Source organism: Cydia amplana, chromosome Z, assembly GCF_948474715.1.
Source record: "Cydia amplana chromosome Z, ilCydAmpl1.1, whole genome shotgun sequence".
Classification (NCBI taxonomy): Eukaryota; Metazoa; Arthropoda; class Insecta; order Lepidoptera; family Tortricidae; genus Cydia; species Cydia amplana.
The window spans coordinates 30,911,186-30,926,825 of NC_086096.1; the positions used below are offsets into that span (position 1 = coordinate 30,911,186).

Consider the following 15,640-nt stretch of genomic DNA (forward strand, 5'->3'; position numbering starts at 1 on the left):
CACAATGTCTTACATTTTATGTAGGTAGGTACCTAATAATATTTTTTTCCACTTTGCTAGTCAATGAGATCAGTTATCTGTTTTAGGCTAATAGTTTTTATAATGAGTGTAGATTACACAATTATAAAAAAGTATAGGTAGGTACAAAAATAAACTTCTATAATAACAATAAACCTGTAATAAAAATCTGTGTACCTATCTCTAGAACGAACTACGCTCAAAATAAGGTCCATCTAAAGTCAGTTTGCCGGGTGTCACTTAATGTATGTTTTCATTTATATTGTGCCCATGCAATTTTACAACTCGCTGTACAAACTGCTACACACTTAATACACCGATTATGCATGTGCAAGGTTAATATTTGATTAGCTTAGCCACTAAGTTGAATGCAAATTATCTAGGTAGAGTTTGTGCGGAAAGAGAAGAGTCGTGGAATGTATGGGGCCCAATACATTCCATGACTCTTCTCTTTCCGCACAGACTCTACCTACGTTATTATTCAGGCGCGTTTATCTGTATGATCTTCGCCATTCGTATTTTTTTGTGATTTGCTCCTGAACAAATCTCATTCACTCGACGCAATGACAATACAAAAAGTGTCATGTTACGGGAGCAGGGGCGAGCACCGGGGAGGCCTACATTTTGTTTTTGATTAAACAAATTGTCCACACACTTTATTGCTCCCTCGCGCCGGCTCAGCTGTGACTGTTGCTCTTTTTATATATGACGTAATAGCCGTCTTTATTTTTGTTTTAAAGTGACTTTCATTACATGAAAGTAAACACTCGTGCAAATCAAGAAACAAGCGTGCGGTTGTGATGATTACAGGTGAATAACAAAGTTCATTCTATTTGACACTGTTGATGAAATTGTGTAAACTTGACATTGTTAAAGCTTATTGTACGGTTGTAACTCATTGTCGGACATCGGGACACGGGAGCATAGTGCTCCGTAACGTGTTAAATCACTTAAGCACCACATATCCACCATATCTGAACTGAATTTTTACTACATATATAATATATCTGCAATAATTTTAAACGGACATTCAAGTATTCCGAGTAACATTTCCTTATTCGTATCGTAGAAAGAAGACAGGGTAATAAAAACGAAGTACCCGTAGGTAAACGGTGGCAGACCGTCTGTCTGGCCGGTCCGGGCTGGATAAAATTGCTCAGCCACCCGAGTGGCATACAAAATAGTTGCGTTAGTCTCGATCCGACTGTCGGTTATTCTCGTGTCACCTGATACCGTATAGTTTAATACGTAATTAACACGAGGCCATTTATCACCGTGATTGTATAAAAAAGCCGGCCATGTTTTTTCTGACCGCGCACTACGTTTAGAGCGTATCCTTGCAGACCTTGCAGTGCAGTACCTTTAGGACATCGCTAGCTGGCGCGATTGCACCGAACAGATGAGCGGGTTAATGAAAAATAGTATGAGAAACTGGCGCGGACGCGTGCGTCGGATTTTACCTATGATATGGCAGTTATGGCACCCGCGTGCGTTCGCTCGCTCCGCGCATCCGCGCCAGCTAGCGGACGCCCTTACAGGACACGAAAATAAAACAATAACGATATTTGATCATAAAAATAAATATGTAGTTAATTTGGTAGATGTTCTTTTACGTATTTTACCCTCTTATCTAATAGTGTACCAGATGAGGAAGGCTTAGAATTATTTGTAGGTAATCATTACTACGCCAACGCCATTCTTATAATTGTGAATCATCACGCCATTACTTGAGAAAAACCATTTTCTATGAATAAAGCTTTTGGTAAGTATCTACAAAAAAATAATGACAGACTTACCTACATTAAGATTGAATGCGGCGCGAATGAGTCATTCTGTAGTACCTCAGCCAATCCCTCAAGGTGCCAAGTAAAGAAGCGATAAAATTTATCTAAACGCGCATATTTGCAATGAAGTACAGTTCCTTTTTAATTCTTGGCCCTCTTAGCTTAGGCTTCACGACCTAATCCCATGAATTGGCACAGGCACTAGTTTTTACGAAAGCGACTGTTATTTGACCTTCCAATCCAAGGTCGGTACTCGGTAGTCCACTCCCACTTCTCACAGTTTGCTTCCAAAATCCTGTTGTGTGTAGTACATCAGTTCCGAATAAACCGGGCCCTTCCTCCGTGACCTTTTCGGTTTTAAATCGCACGCCTTACCGTTAGGCTACAAAAACTATTCATCGTGGTCAAATAAAACGCGAAACTATTTAACCTCAGTTATAGGCATAGATGTAGGTAAAATGAGGTAGATATGGTACCAGACGCACGATCCTGTGCCATTAAATATAGGTTACGTTACGGAACCTATATTTAGTTAGTCGTATGGGTGACGTCAACCTGTCAAGATGTCAAAATCGTTGGATCAAATTTTAGTTTTGTCAACTATGAACGTCACACGTCTACATAAATAAAAGGTCATTGGTTATAGGTAGGCAGAATATCTAATAATGCATTGCTTAAAAAACTGTACTATTTGTATTTTACTTCTTTACATAGACAATAACTTGCTTTAAGTAGATACTCGTAAGTTAGATTCGTACTGTATCAGGTATTTGTATTACGTGAGCAAGTCCCATTATGTTACGCGCGGAACCCTTTGGTGTTATTTATTAAGGAACACCCGCTGCCGGCGACATGCCTGGCGTTCCTACTCTAGGCTTGTCCAGCATTTACTTCAGTCACAAATCAGTCTACATAACAATCATCACTATTAACTTACCTGGTTTCATCGGGTTCGTATTATTATTTCGTAACGTCCCGCGTATCTTTGTAATAATTATTAAGAGTAGGTAGGTAGCTACATATTAAGATATTTTTTGTCATATGAGGATACAAATGATTAACTGGCAAATATGTGTTTAAAGCACGGTTACCTTCGTATATAGTGTGCACCTGCACCGCTTATCAAATTTTTAGAAATCTCATTGTTTGTTACTTATTCAACATTATTCAGAAAGTTATTGACACAGTCACAATAAAAAGCTTTCCATTGAGTTATTCATAAATGAAGCAGGCTAGATCTGTGCTGCATCTTAATGTTTGATGATAACTATTGAATATTAGATGTAATCGCAAAGAATTAGGGAGTAGGGGCAGTGTCGTTAAAAATTAACGGTAAGCTTTTTCCTGATGGCAAATCGATACGTTGTACCGCCGCTAGGAAGTGTTTACCTTTGTCTGGGTCCACGTGAAGATGGCGTTGGCTTGAACACAACGGAACTTTACCGCACTCACATGTATTTAGCGTAAATAAAATAAACTGTCATAAAATAAACAATACAATTGCGATGACATCAAGATATTTTAACAATTAAACATTTGTATATCAGAAACGTTTTTCTAGATGTAATTATATGTTTTCACGTATGGAGTCAACTCGTAATGATGACCTACTGGGAAAACTTACGAATTGGTTTTTGGAATGCAATAAAGATACAGATATTATGTTTGCTTAAATTAAATTGAATATGTCCTTAGGTACATAAATTATCAAAACTCGGTCAGACATAACCCCGTAGTAAAGTTTACGGCAAAATGGGGTTAAAATCAAGGACGACCGTAAATCAACGCACCCCTGGCGCCAGGCTGTCTTAACTATCGTAAATATATCCGGTTTTAATTATACTGCACCTTTAATTGGGCCCCAGCACGAAGCCTACCCGCCAAGGAATCCCCGAGGATTTACTGTCCTACCGGTAACCGTACCTGCATCACACTTCTGTTTCGTATGGGTACCTACTTACGCATATCTTTATGTGTATAATACCTTACACTTTTTACTATGCAAAACTGGTCGTAAGTACAGCGCAAAGACTAAACAGTAAACACTACGCCTCGACTCATAAGAAGTGGCACAAGAGATGTAGCTATGAGTTGGTATACCTACTTAATATCTGCAATTTCAGACCAAATAACGTACCTATATTTAGTCTACATTTTTAAAGTTTGTATTAAGAAAAATTTAATACTATCATAGTTTTGTTCACTTATTGATGACGTTACGGACCAGCCAAGTGAATTAACCCGCCATTGCCAAACTTTACGGTATCCTTTATAACTAAAATCGGTGTTATTTAGGTACATAGCTCCATAGCATCTCGACATGCGAACCAGTAAGTATGACCTGTGATTACGCACCGTGTAACAAATCTCGGATTTATAGTTATGCTGGGGACAAAATAATACTCGAATCAAAACGTTTTGTGAGTGATAGAACTGTCCGTGTACTTCCAAATCTTCCATTGATTAATGATTTGAGTGCATGCAAGCCGAACTCTCCGATAAACCAGTGTATTGTGATCTCGAGATCAGTTTGCGTTATCGGCGGCAACGCTTTATATTAAACTTCCACGCAGTGCAGGATGCCGCCATTACAGATGGCTGTCACATTGGAAACTCAAAGTGGCGGTACATATTTGAAATTACCAAACCGTTTAACTGACCTGCCCTCAGTAAGCGACGGGAACAACACGCTTGGACGGGACAGGTCATCAGCTAAGCCGTCGGTAACTCAACAGGTATTACCCTGATCCCGGATGACCGCTGACCGGCGCTCATAAATTAACAAAATGTTTGACCCGACTCCTGATTTACGATGTTGTTGAATAATTACAGACAGAAAACGTTAGCTCCCGGTCGTTAAATTATTGAAAAAGAGCCATGTAAATTATTCCATCGATCCAAGAAAAATCCATATTCACAGTTAATTGCAACTTAATTGTCAGGCAAATAATTATTGTAGATCGATAATTTCCCAAATATTTGTTTTCAAGTATATAATAATTTATAATGAATTAATGAGTTCCTTCACGCTATTTAATGTGTTCAAATAAATGAGTTGATTTCATTTAACTGCTCTATCCATCACCATTAATCAAGATCAAAGTTCATGGACTGAACACCTAGCACTAGCACCTAGTAGTAGTCATTATACTGAAAAGCACTCCATGCGCGTGATACGTTCAGGGTTGCCAGATTTTGATTCATCAAGTTCTTACTCTGGTATCTTGAAAGATTTCGGGGTTAGGTCAGGTGGGGTAAGGGAAACATACTTTATTTTTCTCGGGGTAAGGGAAACCGTATGACAAAAGTCCTTCTACGTAAATATTTTTAAGTTAATTTTATTTATGAATCACCTTGTGTTACAGATGCAAGCAATGTCTTATCGTTTAATTTAGTTTTTAATATCTATAAATATCTCTAACTGTTTATTTTCCTTACCAGTGTCCAATTTCCCCCATAGTTCCTCTTACCTCACCTGACCATACCTAAAATACGAATTATACTTGCTTAGATTAGACTATACACTGCATATTAATATTTTCATGGCTACTTACACATGAAGATGGTCAGATAAAGTTAAAATGAACATTGAACATTATCAACTCGAATTGAGATTTCAGTTGAAATTGGCTTAACAGATTCGTTTACCTTAACTCCACTGACGTGAAAATAGAACGAATCGCTACAAATTAAGTTGCTTTAATCGTCGTAATGTAAACGTAAGGTAACTTATTTACGTGAGAAAATACGTACGGGATATAACAATGAAATTACTAGAATCGAGAAAATATTTAATAAGTAATTTGAAACGTTGGAATCAAAAGTAAACAAGTCATTGACCATACCGAGTGATTTTGGAATCGTGATCCCGAATGTCAAAAATGTATTAAGATGGACACATTGAGCAATGTTTCCCCACCAAACAATACACACCTGGCCTCATACGTTTCGCCTACTTCGGGCCCAGGTGTTCATTTTTTGCGTATTTATGGTTAGCTCCATTGGTTTTGTTTAGTATAATTATAATCCCCTTAACACGTTTTTGCCCCACATCACGCAGTATTATTCAGTTCAGAAAAAGACGTAGAACAACGGGAAAACCTGAGATTGCAAGACCACCTGGCAACCCTAGCCACGCCTGAGGCTCTGGAAGGGTCATCAGTTAGCAGTGACGGCCAGACGCCGAGAAGCCGCACGTCGTCGGTCAAATACCTATCGCTGCGATTGAGAGTCTGCTTCTCAGACATTTTCATTATAACACGCCTATTCATCTTCCGTTCCTACGAGTATGAAGGCAATGCTACATTAATTAAAGTTACCCTAATTATACAATGTAAGCACAGATAAAGGTCAAGCCGCTCCGAAATGTAAATAGTATTAAGTAGTATCATATTTTTACAATCTGAATAGTTTAACCTTTATATGCCAGAACCCGGAACGCGGATCCACGTTATTAGGTATTGAGTTCTAAGCCCGTACCATGAGTCACTGACAAGTGTCAAAACTGACATTTACGCTATCGAGAACGTAATTTACTTTCTATACATCTCGTTTGCACAAATATACGAGTAAGAGCGAGATGTATAGAAAGTAAATTACGTTCTCGACGGCGTTTATGTCAGTGCCAAACTGATGGTAGCCGTAATGAATAATTAATAAGAATTCAAAACTATTTTCGCAGATCCACGATACGAGTAGTGAATACGCCTTTTTAAATGTTTTCCCAGTTTTGCAATGCTCGTAGCGCTACGCCGAACTACGTAGAGGCTTGATTACTGTCGCATAAGTCATCATTCTAAAAATCGTTAAGAGTAAATAAATAAAACCGAAATAATCTCACTTATAGTATTTACATGAGTTACTAGGTGTAGTATTACCAAAACAATATACAATATGAATTATGTTATGTAGTAAGTCGATGAAACGCGCCCTTTAGGATTGTAATCAGAATCAGTTAATTTAGTTACAGAGTCGACGATCTCCCCGTACACCATACTTTCATTACTTTCGCTCAAACGCGTCTCCCCTCATAATATAGCTTAATTTAATCAAAATTTGCTTACGTTGCAGGCAATTTTAACCGCAATTTTCCATAGAAGAATTAATAATTACTCCTTTTAGATATTGAAAAGGTACATTATTACCCTTTACGTGTTAATAGCATTTCTTGGTATAATTTGTTACCTACATTAATAGAGTCCGCCATTTCACTTTAAGACCTGTCGTTAAAATATACTATAAAACCTTTTAAGTCTTACTTATTATATCGAACACCTAGGTCCGTCGTACGTCATAAGCAGTGGTATTCGTTTTAGGGCAGCATACTGCATTAAAAAAATATTACAGGGTTTAAATCCGTAATATTCGTATACAATTTATTAAATATGGCTTGTAAATTTCGCCATGGTTTAATTATAATTTAGATGCGACTAAACTTAACTAATAAAAAATTGCATTTTTTTTCTGTAGTCATATCAAGAAAAAAAGTTTTTTCACCACATGTGTGGCAAAGTAATCTGATGCAAATTTTGAGTTGTTTGCTCATGTTGGCTGATAGAGTAGTGATGATTTTGAATGATAAATATTTAAATAATAACATTAATTTGAATTTGATTTGTAATGTTTTACGAGTACAGTTGGTGTGGTGAATTTTTTGTGAATAAATTAGTTACTACTGCTACTATTAACATTGTGTTGCGAATGGAGAAGAAAATCACTAACAAGAATAATCTTTTTAATCTTGTCAACCATATTTTAATAATTTAAAAACAACATGCTGCCCTCGTATAAATTAATTCCGCGCCGCTGATTACAACCTCCGAATACGGCGAGAGAGTTACATTATGGTAAAAATGCACCCCATTTGAGTACTTTATCCGTTTATCCGGGCGTCATTAAGGGTATGATCCGGTAGCGTGAGCGGATAACTTATGGTCCGTCATGGAATCTGCATATAAATAGGAAAGAGGTTCGCATCGAAGGGATTACTGAAGCAGCGCGGGCGCGGACCAGGCGCGAAGTCTTGCTGCAGAGGTATTTATACGGCCTCCTGTATTTCTGGCTCGGCTCACAGTTTATTCCTATTCAATTTACTCAAGTTATAAAAATAGTAACTATGTTTATACTTAACGGAAAATAATGAAATATATTTATGGCGACAAATAGAATGTCTACAACATAAAATAGTTTTACTATACACCCGCAACTTTGTAACTTAAATGAACTTTTTTATCGCAATAACAATTTAAACTAACATTGCTTCGAATGGTTCATCCGACGACGGTGAACCCTATCGGAGCCCACGAATGTTACGCGGTACACGTACGTACAATACTGATCCCTCTGTAATGGGACGTAACGTGTGCACCCCAGACCGGGAAAAAATAATTGTAGGGCTGCGCAGCGTAAATTGGGTTTTGTCGCATAGCGCACGTCACTATCCATACTCGTATATCATGGGTCGTAAGTTCAACTGTCACGGCTTTTTGGGAAAGAAACAAAGTAGGTAGCCACAATATGAATGCTCAAATGCTTAGTAGATCATTTAATTTAATGTTGATTAGATAGAAATTACATTACATATTCATTTCAAAAGTCTGCCTTTAAGAGCCTCGTAAGACAGGAGTAGGACAACAATATTAATTCACTATCTTATACAGAAAATTATTCGTTTATCAGAAAAACAATTTCCCTAATGAGGGCGCCACTGGACTGGTCCTAACTGTTTCTTCATTTAAGTATTTTGAATGTGTACTATTACGATTGATAAATACCATTACCTACATATACTAGCCAGAAATTCGAATCAAACAAGGAAAGAATGAAGATCGCATCACGGAAACGAACTCGCTAATATTTGCATACAAATGTCTGTCCCGCAGCAGCATCCGAGTCAATGATTTAAAATAACGCTCCAAACAGAAGGGTGTGATATCAGAAACTCTGTTTTTTTATTACATTACCATATCAAAAGATCACAAGACGGTGACCGCTACTCTCGTCTGAGTAAAAGGCGCCAGCCCCTGCACAATTAAACCATGATAAATGGCTCACGAAAAACCTAATCTAAATATTTAATCGAAAATTCCCCTACACGAGAGTGTTGAATGCACTTGTGTTTGATTGTGTGTGTGTGATACTATGCGCTTACAGAAGACTGCGAATATTCGGTGGTATCATTTGTAATATTTTGGCTTATTTTTTACATTTAAGACGCTAGCATGCTTAATCCATACATAAGATTTTTTTTTTACAAAAGTGAGCCAGAAATGAAGCTTGATGTTTTAAACTATCGCAATAAATTAAATTCGTTAGTTTTAAGTTTCTCCATTTCCGTGCATCCATCGGCCTGTCTGCCCGCTTAGCTTAAGAGGGAAGTATAGCTGCTGACAAAAGGTACTTTCTTTTATAGAATTTCCATTTCGGGAGAAAACGGTTTCCACTAACTAAATCTTAACATAGGTATCACTTTGATTTTGACGTCTATCGATTCAGCATAATAATATAATCTAGGTTTATAGGTTTCGCTTTGTAAAAAAAATTGTATTGCAAATTTTGAAAAAAGGATAGCTTATAAACCTAGTTTTTCATTTTGTCAATGACATACAAAAAAATCATGGAGAATGGAAAATATTTAGAAGCGGAAAAACGTGTTCTCTTTTTGTATTGACGATCACGTGCTATAGTTCCCTCGTTCCCTCTTAAGTAGAACCTCTTTTAAGATACGTTTTTTTACATAGCATAGGGCGTACAAAGCGTAGACGTAGAGTATAGGTCACCCATTAATCAGTTAATCATGGGTAAAGTGTTAGTATCGTTAGATCGCTCGCCGTTCATTAGCATGTCATTAGAGATCCATTTACAACATACATATTAAGCTTCACACTACTCGTAATCACGATATTTGCAATGCTTTGGTTTGTATAAGCCAATCACATTCCTCAAGATGTTAAAGCTGCTTAATTAAACTTGACTGAAAGTATTTAGTGGTTGGTGTGTGTGAAAATACACAGCGACATGGAAAGTGCACGATGTCAATGTGTGCTTGTGCGTACGTGTAGACGGGGACTGCAAGTGCAGGAATGCATTCCCTAGTCGCCAGGGGAGGCGCCCTTCCGTTTCGATGCATATTGTCCATTTGCCTTCACAAACTCTTATGTAAGCATTTAACAGAATATCTGCAATAGCAACAGAGCGTAAATCAAAATAGAGTCGATATTTGAAAATCAAGCTTATGCAGATATGAGCTTGAGAATCTGAGCAGCCGGAATAATATTTCTTTTCGACAAATATTCTAGTGTTAATACCACGCTAAAATGTGTAGACGCCCTCATTGTGTGCTTGGTGCATTGTGTTTTATTAGTCCCCGTTATTGGCCACGAAAAGGGCATCGCCGGTTTGTTTAGCTGATATTAGTTCGGTGGGAGTTTAGCCGCTAGATTAAGACATAAATCATGAAGCGGTGACAGAGTCCACTTGCTTTGTTTGCTGTGTCCGTCATGTCCGCGGGAATCTCATTTATATATTATGTGGCACAAAGTCTTTATTAAGCAGAGTACCTATCTGAGTCTCTAACATAAGAAAATCTAAAAAATGTTTCTGACAATGTACGTTTAGGTAACACAATTCTCTTTGTAGGAAGATTAAAAACATAATGCACTTTATGGAGTTAATATCGTTTAAAAGATCTTGGGGCGGATTCGAGGAACTCCCGTATAATTTCCTAATTCCGGTTCTATAGCGCGAATTTTATTGCGTTTCGGTTTCCCTAATGCTAAATTGCGACGTAAACTTCGCCTTCCTGACCCATTTAGTCGGATATCGCCGGGGAGGTACGTACGCGTCTTATATTCTGACTCCTGCAAACCCATTGTGTCGTCCTTGTTCGAAATGTCGGGTTGGATAGAGGCAGAATGTTTCCCTTGTTTGGGAAATCTACTAGCGCCATTAAAGGGGATTACCTTTTCCGAAAGCTATATTCGCTGCGCTGCGCCGGTAAATCATTTAAAACAGACGAACCGGGGTGCATAGCCTGGAGTCTGAAGTTCACGTTTACAGAAAGAATAAACGTAAAATATGTTATTTTAACATGCTACATTTAAATAAGTAACCGCTTGGACAAGTATTTTGGAAAGGAAAGCCATGCTGTTTATTTATTATCCGCCTGCGGATTTGAGTATTAAGTTATAGTAGATGCTTCAGTGAAATTAATTCCTTTACCTCCATAATATATAACGTATATGTATAGTAACAACTCATGAGATTGGTGTAAACCCTTCCTTTATATTATTAATTTCTTATTGAGTAAGTTTTCATTTAGGCAATAAACATAATAGGCAATAACGAATTTGGAGTTACATCAACAAATTTATCGCAAGGACTGAGATTGTGCCTTGGTTGGTGCCTAATAACATACTTAAGTAAAATATGTTTAAAATGTATAAGTTACCTACTAAAACTCCGTAAAATACGCATTGTATGGTGCAAGGCGAACTTGGAAGTTGAATGGCTGGCTGGGGACCAAACGCCGCCTAAACGAGATTTAGTTCTATGTATAGTACGATTTAAGCTCTACTACGAGAATGTATACCAATGATGCCGAACCACGCAAAATGGAAGATTTACTTAACTTGTTAAGTTAAAAAAAAAAAAACGTTTCTTGGTCTTTACTTCTTCATATAATTTATACTTGCGTTTAGTAGCAAATGTATAAACTCGCACAAATCACTTATCAATGTGTAAACAGGCCTTTACTCGTATTTCTTGTCACGCAGGCTGTAGTTAGTAATAAACAAGTACAATAAAATTGTAATCAATTTTCAAAATACAGACCCCTGACAGAAAGACCGACAGACGAATAGTGGAGCTTTGGTAAGTTTGTTATAAGGTTTCGTTTGGCAAGGTTCGGGTACATAACTGAAAATTATAACATACGTAAATGTATTCAAACCGAAAACACACTTAATTCATACCAAACTTTAGTTACATTCTGACTTAAATTATACTTAGGTCATACTGAAAATTCCTGGACTGGCCACTTAGAAAAAATAAGTTTTCTCTTACATATATCAGAATCCAGAAACTTTCAGTATGACCCACGTATAACAGATTCTTTGTATTTAGGAATGGAGGTTGTATTAAATATGTATAAACAACGTGGTTCATACAATAATATTTCATTGTAACGGACAAATTAGTAAGTAGCTTAAACAATATAAAAAGCGACCTAGTAATCAAGCCAATACAGTAGTTACTTACTTTCGGACATACTCCCGGTCACCTACTTTACAGCAGATTGAACGAGATCGATTTTCATTTAAGAACATATTTCGTTTCATTTTAGTTTATAATAAAAGAAAGTCGTTAAAGCTAATTTCGCCTTAAAATTACAAAAAAAAAAAACATTGTTAAAACATACAAATACCTAATACAAGTAATATGAATTGTAAACTGGTTGTGTGTCAGAATTTGCTTCCCCCATTGGTTGGCAATATTTACGGCCTTTATTTATTGGGTAATTAGGTTACGGCGATGGCACTTGGGAATAATTCCCCGGAATCGCCCGTTGAGTTTGCTGACGTGCTCTAGATAGTGAGCGTGAATAAATAGCTATATCTGCCAAGTCGAGCAAAACAAAGAGGCACGGCCGCACCATCCTTTTTTCAAAGCCATTCAGGTGATTCAGGCCATTTTCAACGTCCTGTAATTTTGTGATGGCTAAAGCTAGAACCCTGAATTTTCAAAAGTGCAGGAAACCCTGGTACGAGCCGAGGTTTGAACTCACGACGACCTCCTATAATTATTACAAGTCACCTACCAAACCATATTTGATGTTCTGTAAGACAACAGTGTATGCGTTTGTGTAGTTGGTCGACAACACGATGCGGCGGCGGCACGTCGGTCGACGTAAAAACTACCTTCCGCCCCGGTCTGCGTCTGAGTGAAATACGTGAACGTCGGAGCAAAGACACGTTACGTGCGCTCGTGTTGAATTTCACATGAAAGTATTCGCCGACAACAGTTTTATGCGATTGAAAATGCGGAATTTATATCGATAGCAAATATTGGAGCTGCGTGGCAGAGTTGATTGATACTACGTTGGATTTTATTTTGCAAATATTTGTGAATATGGTAGGTAGGTAAGGTACAATTGATTGAAAATAGATCCTTTTGAATAGGTATACCTAATGTTGAATATTAAATGTTCACTTTTGTTCTGATTCTTTTGTTTTAACTACTGCCTGAAAACTTTCGAATTATTAGTAATAAATATTTATTACAAGTCGATTTATTACAATTCTTAATCCATAATATGTTGTCATACGTTGATCGGTCCCAATGACACACGGTCGCTAGTTATACACAACGGTAACTTTAAAGGTGAAAATGTGCCATTAAAGTAGTTAACGTTCGTTTATCGCGCGGCATCATCCAGTGCGAGTAAATAACGGTTCCATTAGTGGAAGTAACTAAATGTATCGTCGGTCCCAGCGGCGGCCGAGTGGCGAGTTTGTAATTAGATAACAATCGAGCTCGGCTACAATACATGCTCGCGTTTGATTCCGCCGGTAGCTACCTTCGTTGGGTCTGCTACGTCCTATAAAAACATCGCATGATACTGCAAATACATTTTTAATAATATCTGCAAGCCATAAATGTTAACGATAAAAGTACGATGATCCATAACCTTCAACATAATTGTGCACATACATTATAAGTGTAATTATACATAGTTACATATCAGTTTCCTATGATTGATTGATTGATTTGTATTAGTGTGAATTCATTATAATGTGATTTGACAATAATGACTAGCCCTAGGCGACCTAAAAAGAGTGGTGTCCAGTGTTCAATTCCGAGCTTAGATTGGGATTTGTCTTCAGCCGACACAGGCACCGTCAAGAGGAGGTCGTCGTGCCCGGAAAGTTCGCGAAGGGGCCCGGTGCGCACCCGTGACCCCATCCTCGAGGTGGAGACTCCCTCGGACTCCGGGAGTGGCTCGGCCCGCAGCACCGCCGGTAGCGACGCCTCTGACCAGCTTCTACACGTCGAAGAAAGAATATCGTGCATCATCAATGAAAACAGATCATCCAAGAGCAATTCGGAATCTTCTGACATAGATATAGTTATCGACAATATTCTCTCAAATCCAAATGAAAATGACTTATTTACAATTGCTCAAAATGAACCGTTCATGTGTGATCGAAGCAAAACTTTTATTAAGGTACAAGAATCCTTGGCTACTAAAGAAGCAGGCGCGGCGACTACTGTTGAATCAGGTCATATTGATAAGAAAAATCGAGAGAAAAAGCTCAGGACTCCAGCACCAATTAGAAAACTTAAGTCATTAGACGTTGTAAAAAATACCTCAAAATCCCCCAAGGAGATTTTCAAAACTGATCAAAAATGTAGTGTTTTACCTATTTATAAAAGTACTATACAAAGTCCTGAAGTAGATTTAAGCTCTAACAGTGCAAAAAAGAAAGTTGTTTCCAAATTAAAACTGCCTTTTTCGCCGGCGAGAGCCATGGAGAAGCCAAAAATAAACTTTTTCCAAAATAAAGGAAATCTACAGGATAAACCGTCTCCGCTGTTGTCATCCCCTGTACGAAGAACCATATCCAATGAATACGTTCGTTTAAGGTTTACAAACGACACAGTGGTGAGGCGAACTATAGATGGGAAATCAGTTCCGAAAATTACTCCTAAAATACAATCTATAATACCCGAAAGCCCAGTCGATAGCGAAGATCCTTTTCTAAATCTGAGTCCAAATAAGAAATACACTGTGACTGTAAATAACAGAGTGAGATGCGATAAAGATAACTATGTAATATTCGATCCAACCACTGGATTCAAACCAGAAGAGCATTCCAAGTCACGTATTCCTGTAAAGTCACCTACCGGTGAAAAGTCCCGAATACCGCTCAAGTCACCATCGGGTGAAGGGCGGGTAGTTGCTCGCAAATCAGTGAACATTAGTGATAGCGATAGTGGCATCCTGTCTCCCAATTCGCCAGTGGAAACCAGTGAGGAATCACCGGCACACTACGCGAACGCTTCAGCTTTCAGCGAGACAGCCAAGCGATGCGCAGCGGATCTCGACATCAAGATCTTGGACCCCGGACTCGCCAAGAAAGCTGTCGAACAAATTAAGGTGAGTAATGTATTTTAGTTGGGTAAACAAATTAAAACTGCCAACTCTAAAGGCGAGTCGAGAAATAACATTGCTTCTATTTTTTGCCGATAATTTAGCTGCCGTTCGCGGGCGTCATTATTCATGTCACCATGCTAAGACGCCCGCTCTAGCTGTTACTCTTTGAGTATAATATATTTATTATGTTCCTCGTTTTGCGAGATTTGCACTTCATAACCACTAAATTTCCACTGCATATCCAAGTACAGTTCGATTTTTTTTTAGATTTTTTTGTTAAAAACAGGTACATAGGTAGACAATAGGTGGCTTTGACAGAACAAAGTTTCATAGGAAATTGACCTTTATGGTATTGACCTCATCTTCTTTGAAAACTGTATGGTTATGTTTACGTGTTTTTTTATCCAATGACCGGCAGCGTGCATGTGTGACACCACTGACTCTCCGACTTCCTTTGACTTTTCATAAAAATTTTTTTTTTTACTTAATAATTTAATATGAAGATAACCAATCATTACTTTCATCTTATATACCTATAAACTCATTTTTTGTTATTTGCACTCTTACAAAATAACTATTACGACACATATTTTATATAAATTAAAATAAAAAATGATAGTATACAAAGCAAGAAAATACGTAGACTAGACAGCGCCACCTGTTGTTGAGCGGTACAAACTGAAAC

General features: G+C 37.8%; 1 protein-coding gene across 1 annotated transcript in view; it reads left to right on the forward strand.

Annotated features, from left to right (window-relative positions):
• The first annotated feature begins 13,582 nt into the window (after positions 1 to 13,582).
• Positions 13,583 to 15,640, forward strand: part of LOC134661126 (protein sickie) — a 231,065-nt gene continuing 229,007 nt past the window's right edge. Inside the window, exon 1 of the mRNA XM_063517077.1 lies at positions 13,583 to 14,958. Coding sequence (XP_063373147.1) covers positions 13,609 to 14,958 — 1,350 coding nt within the window. The 5' untranslated portion in view covers positions 13,583 to 13,608. The remainder of the gene's footprint in view (positions 14,959 to 15,640) is intronic.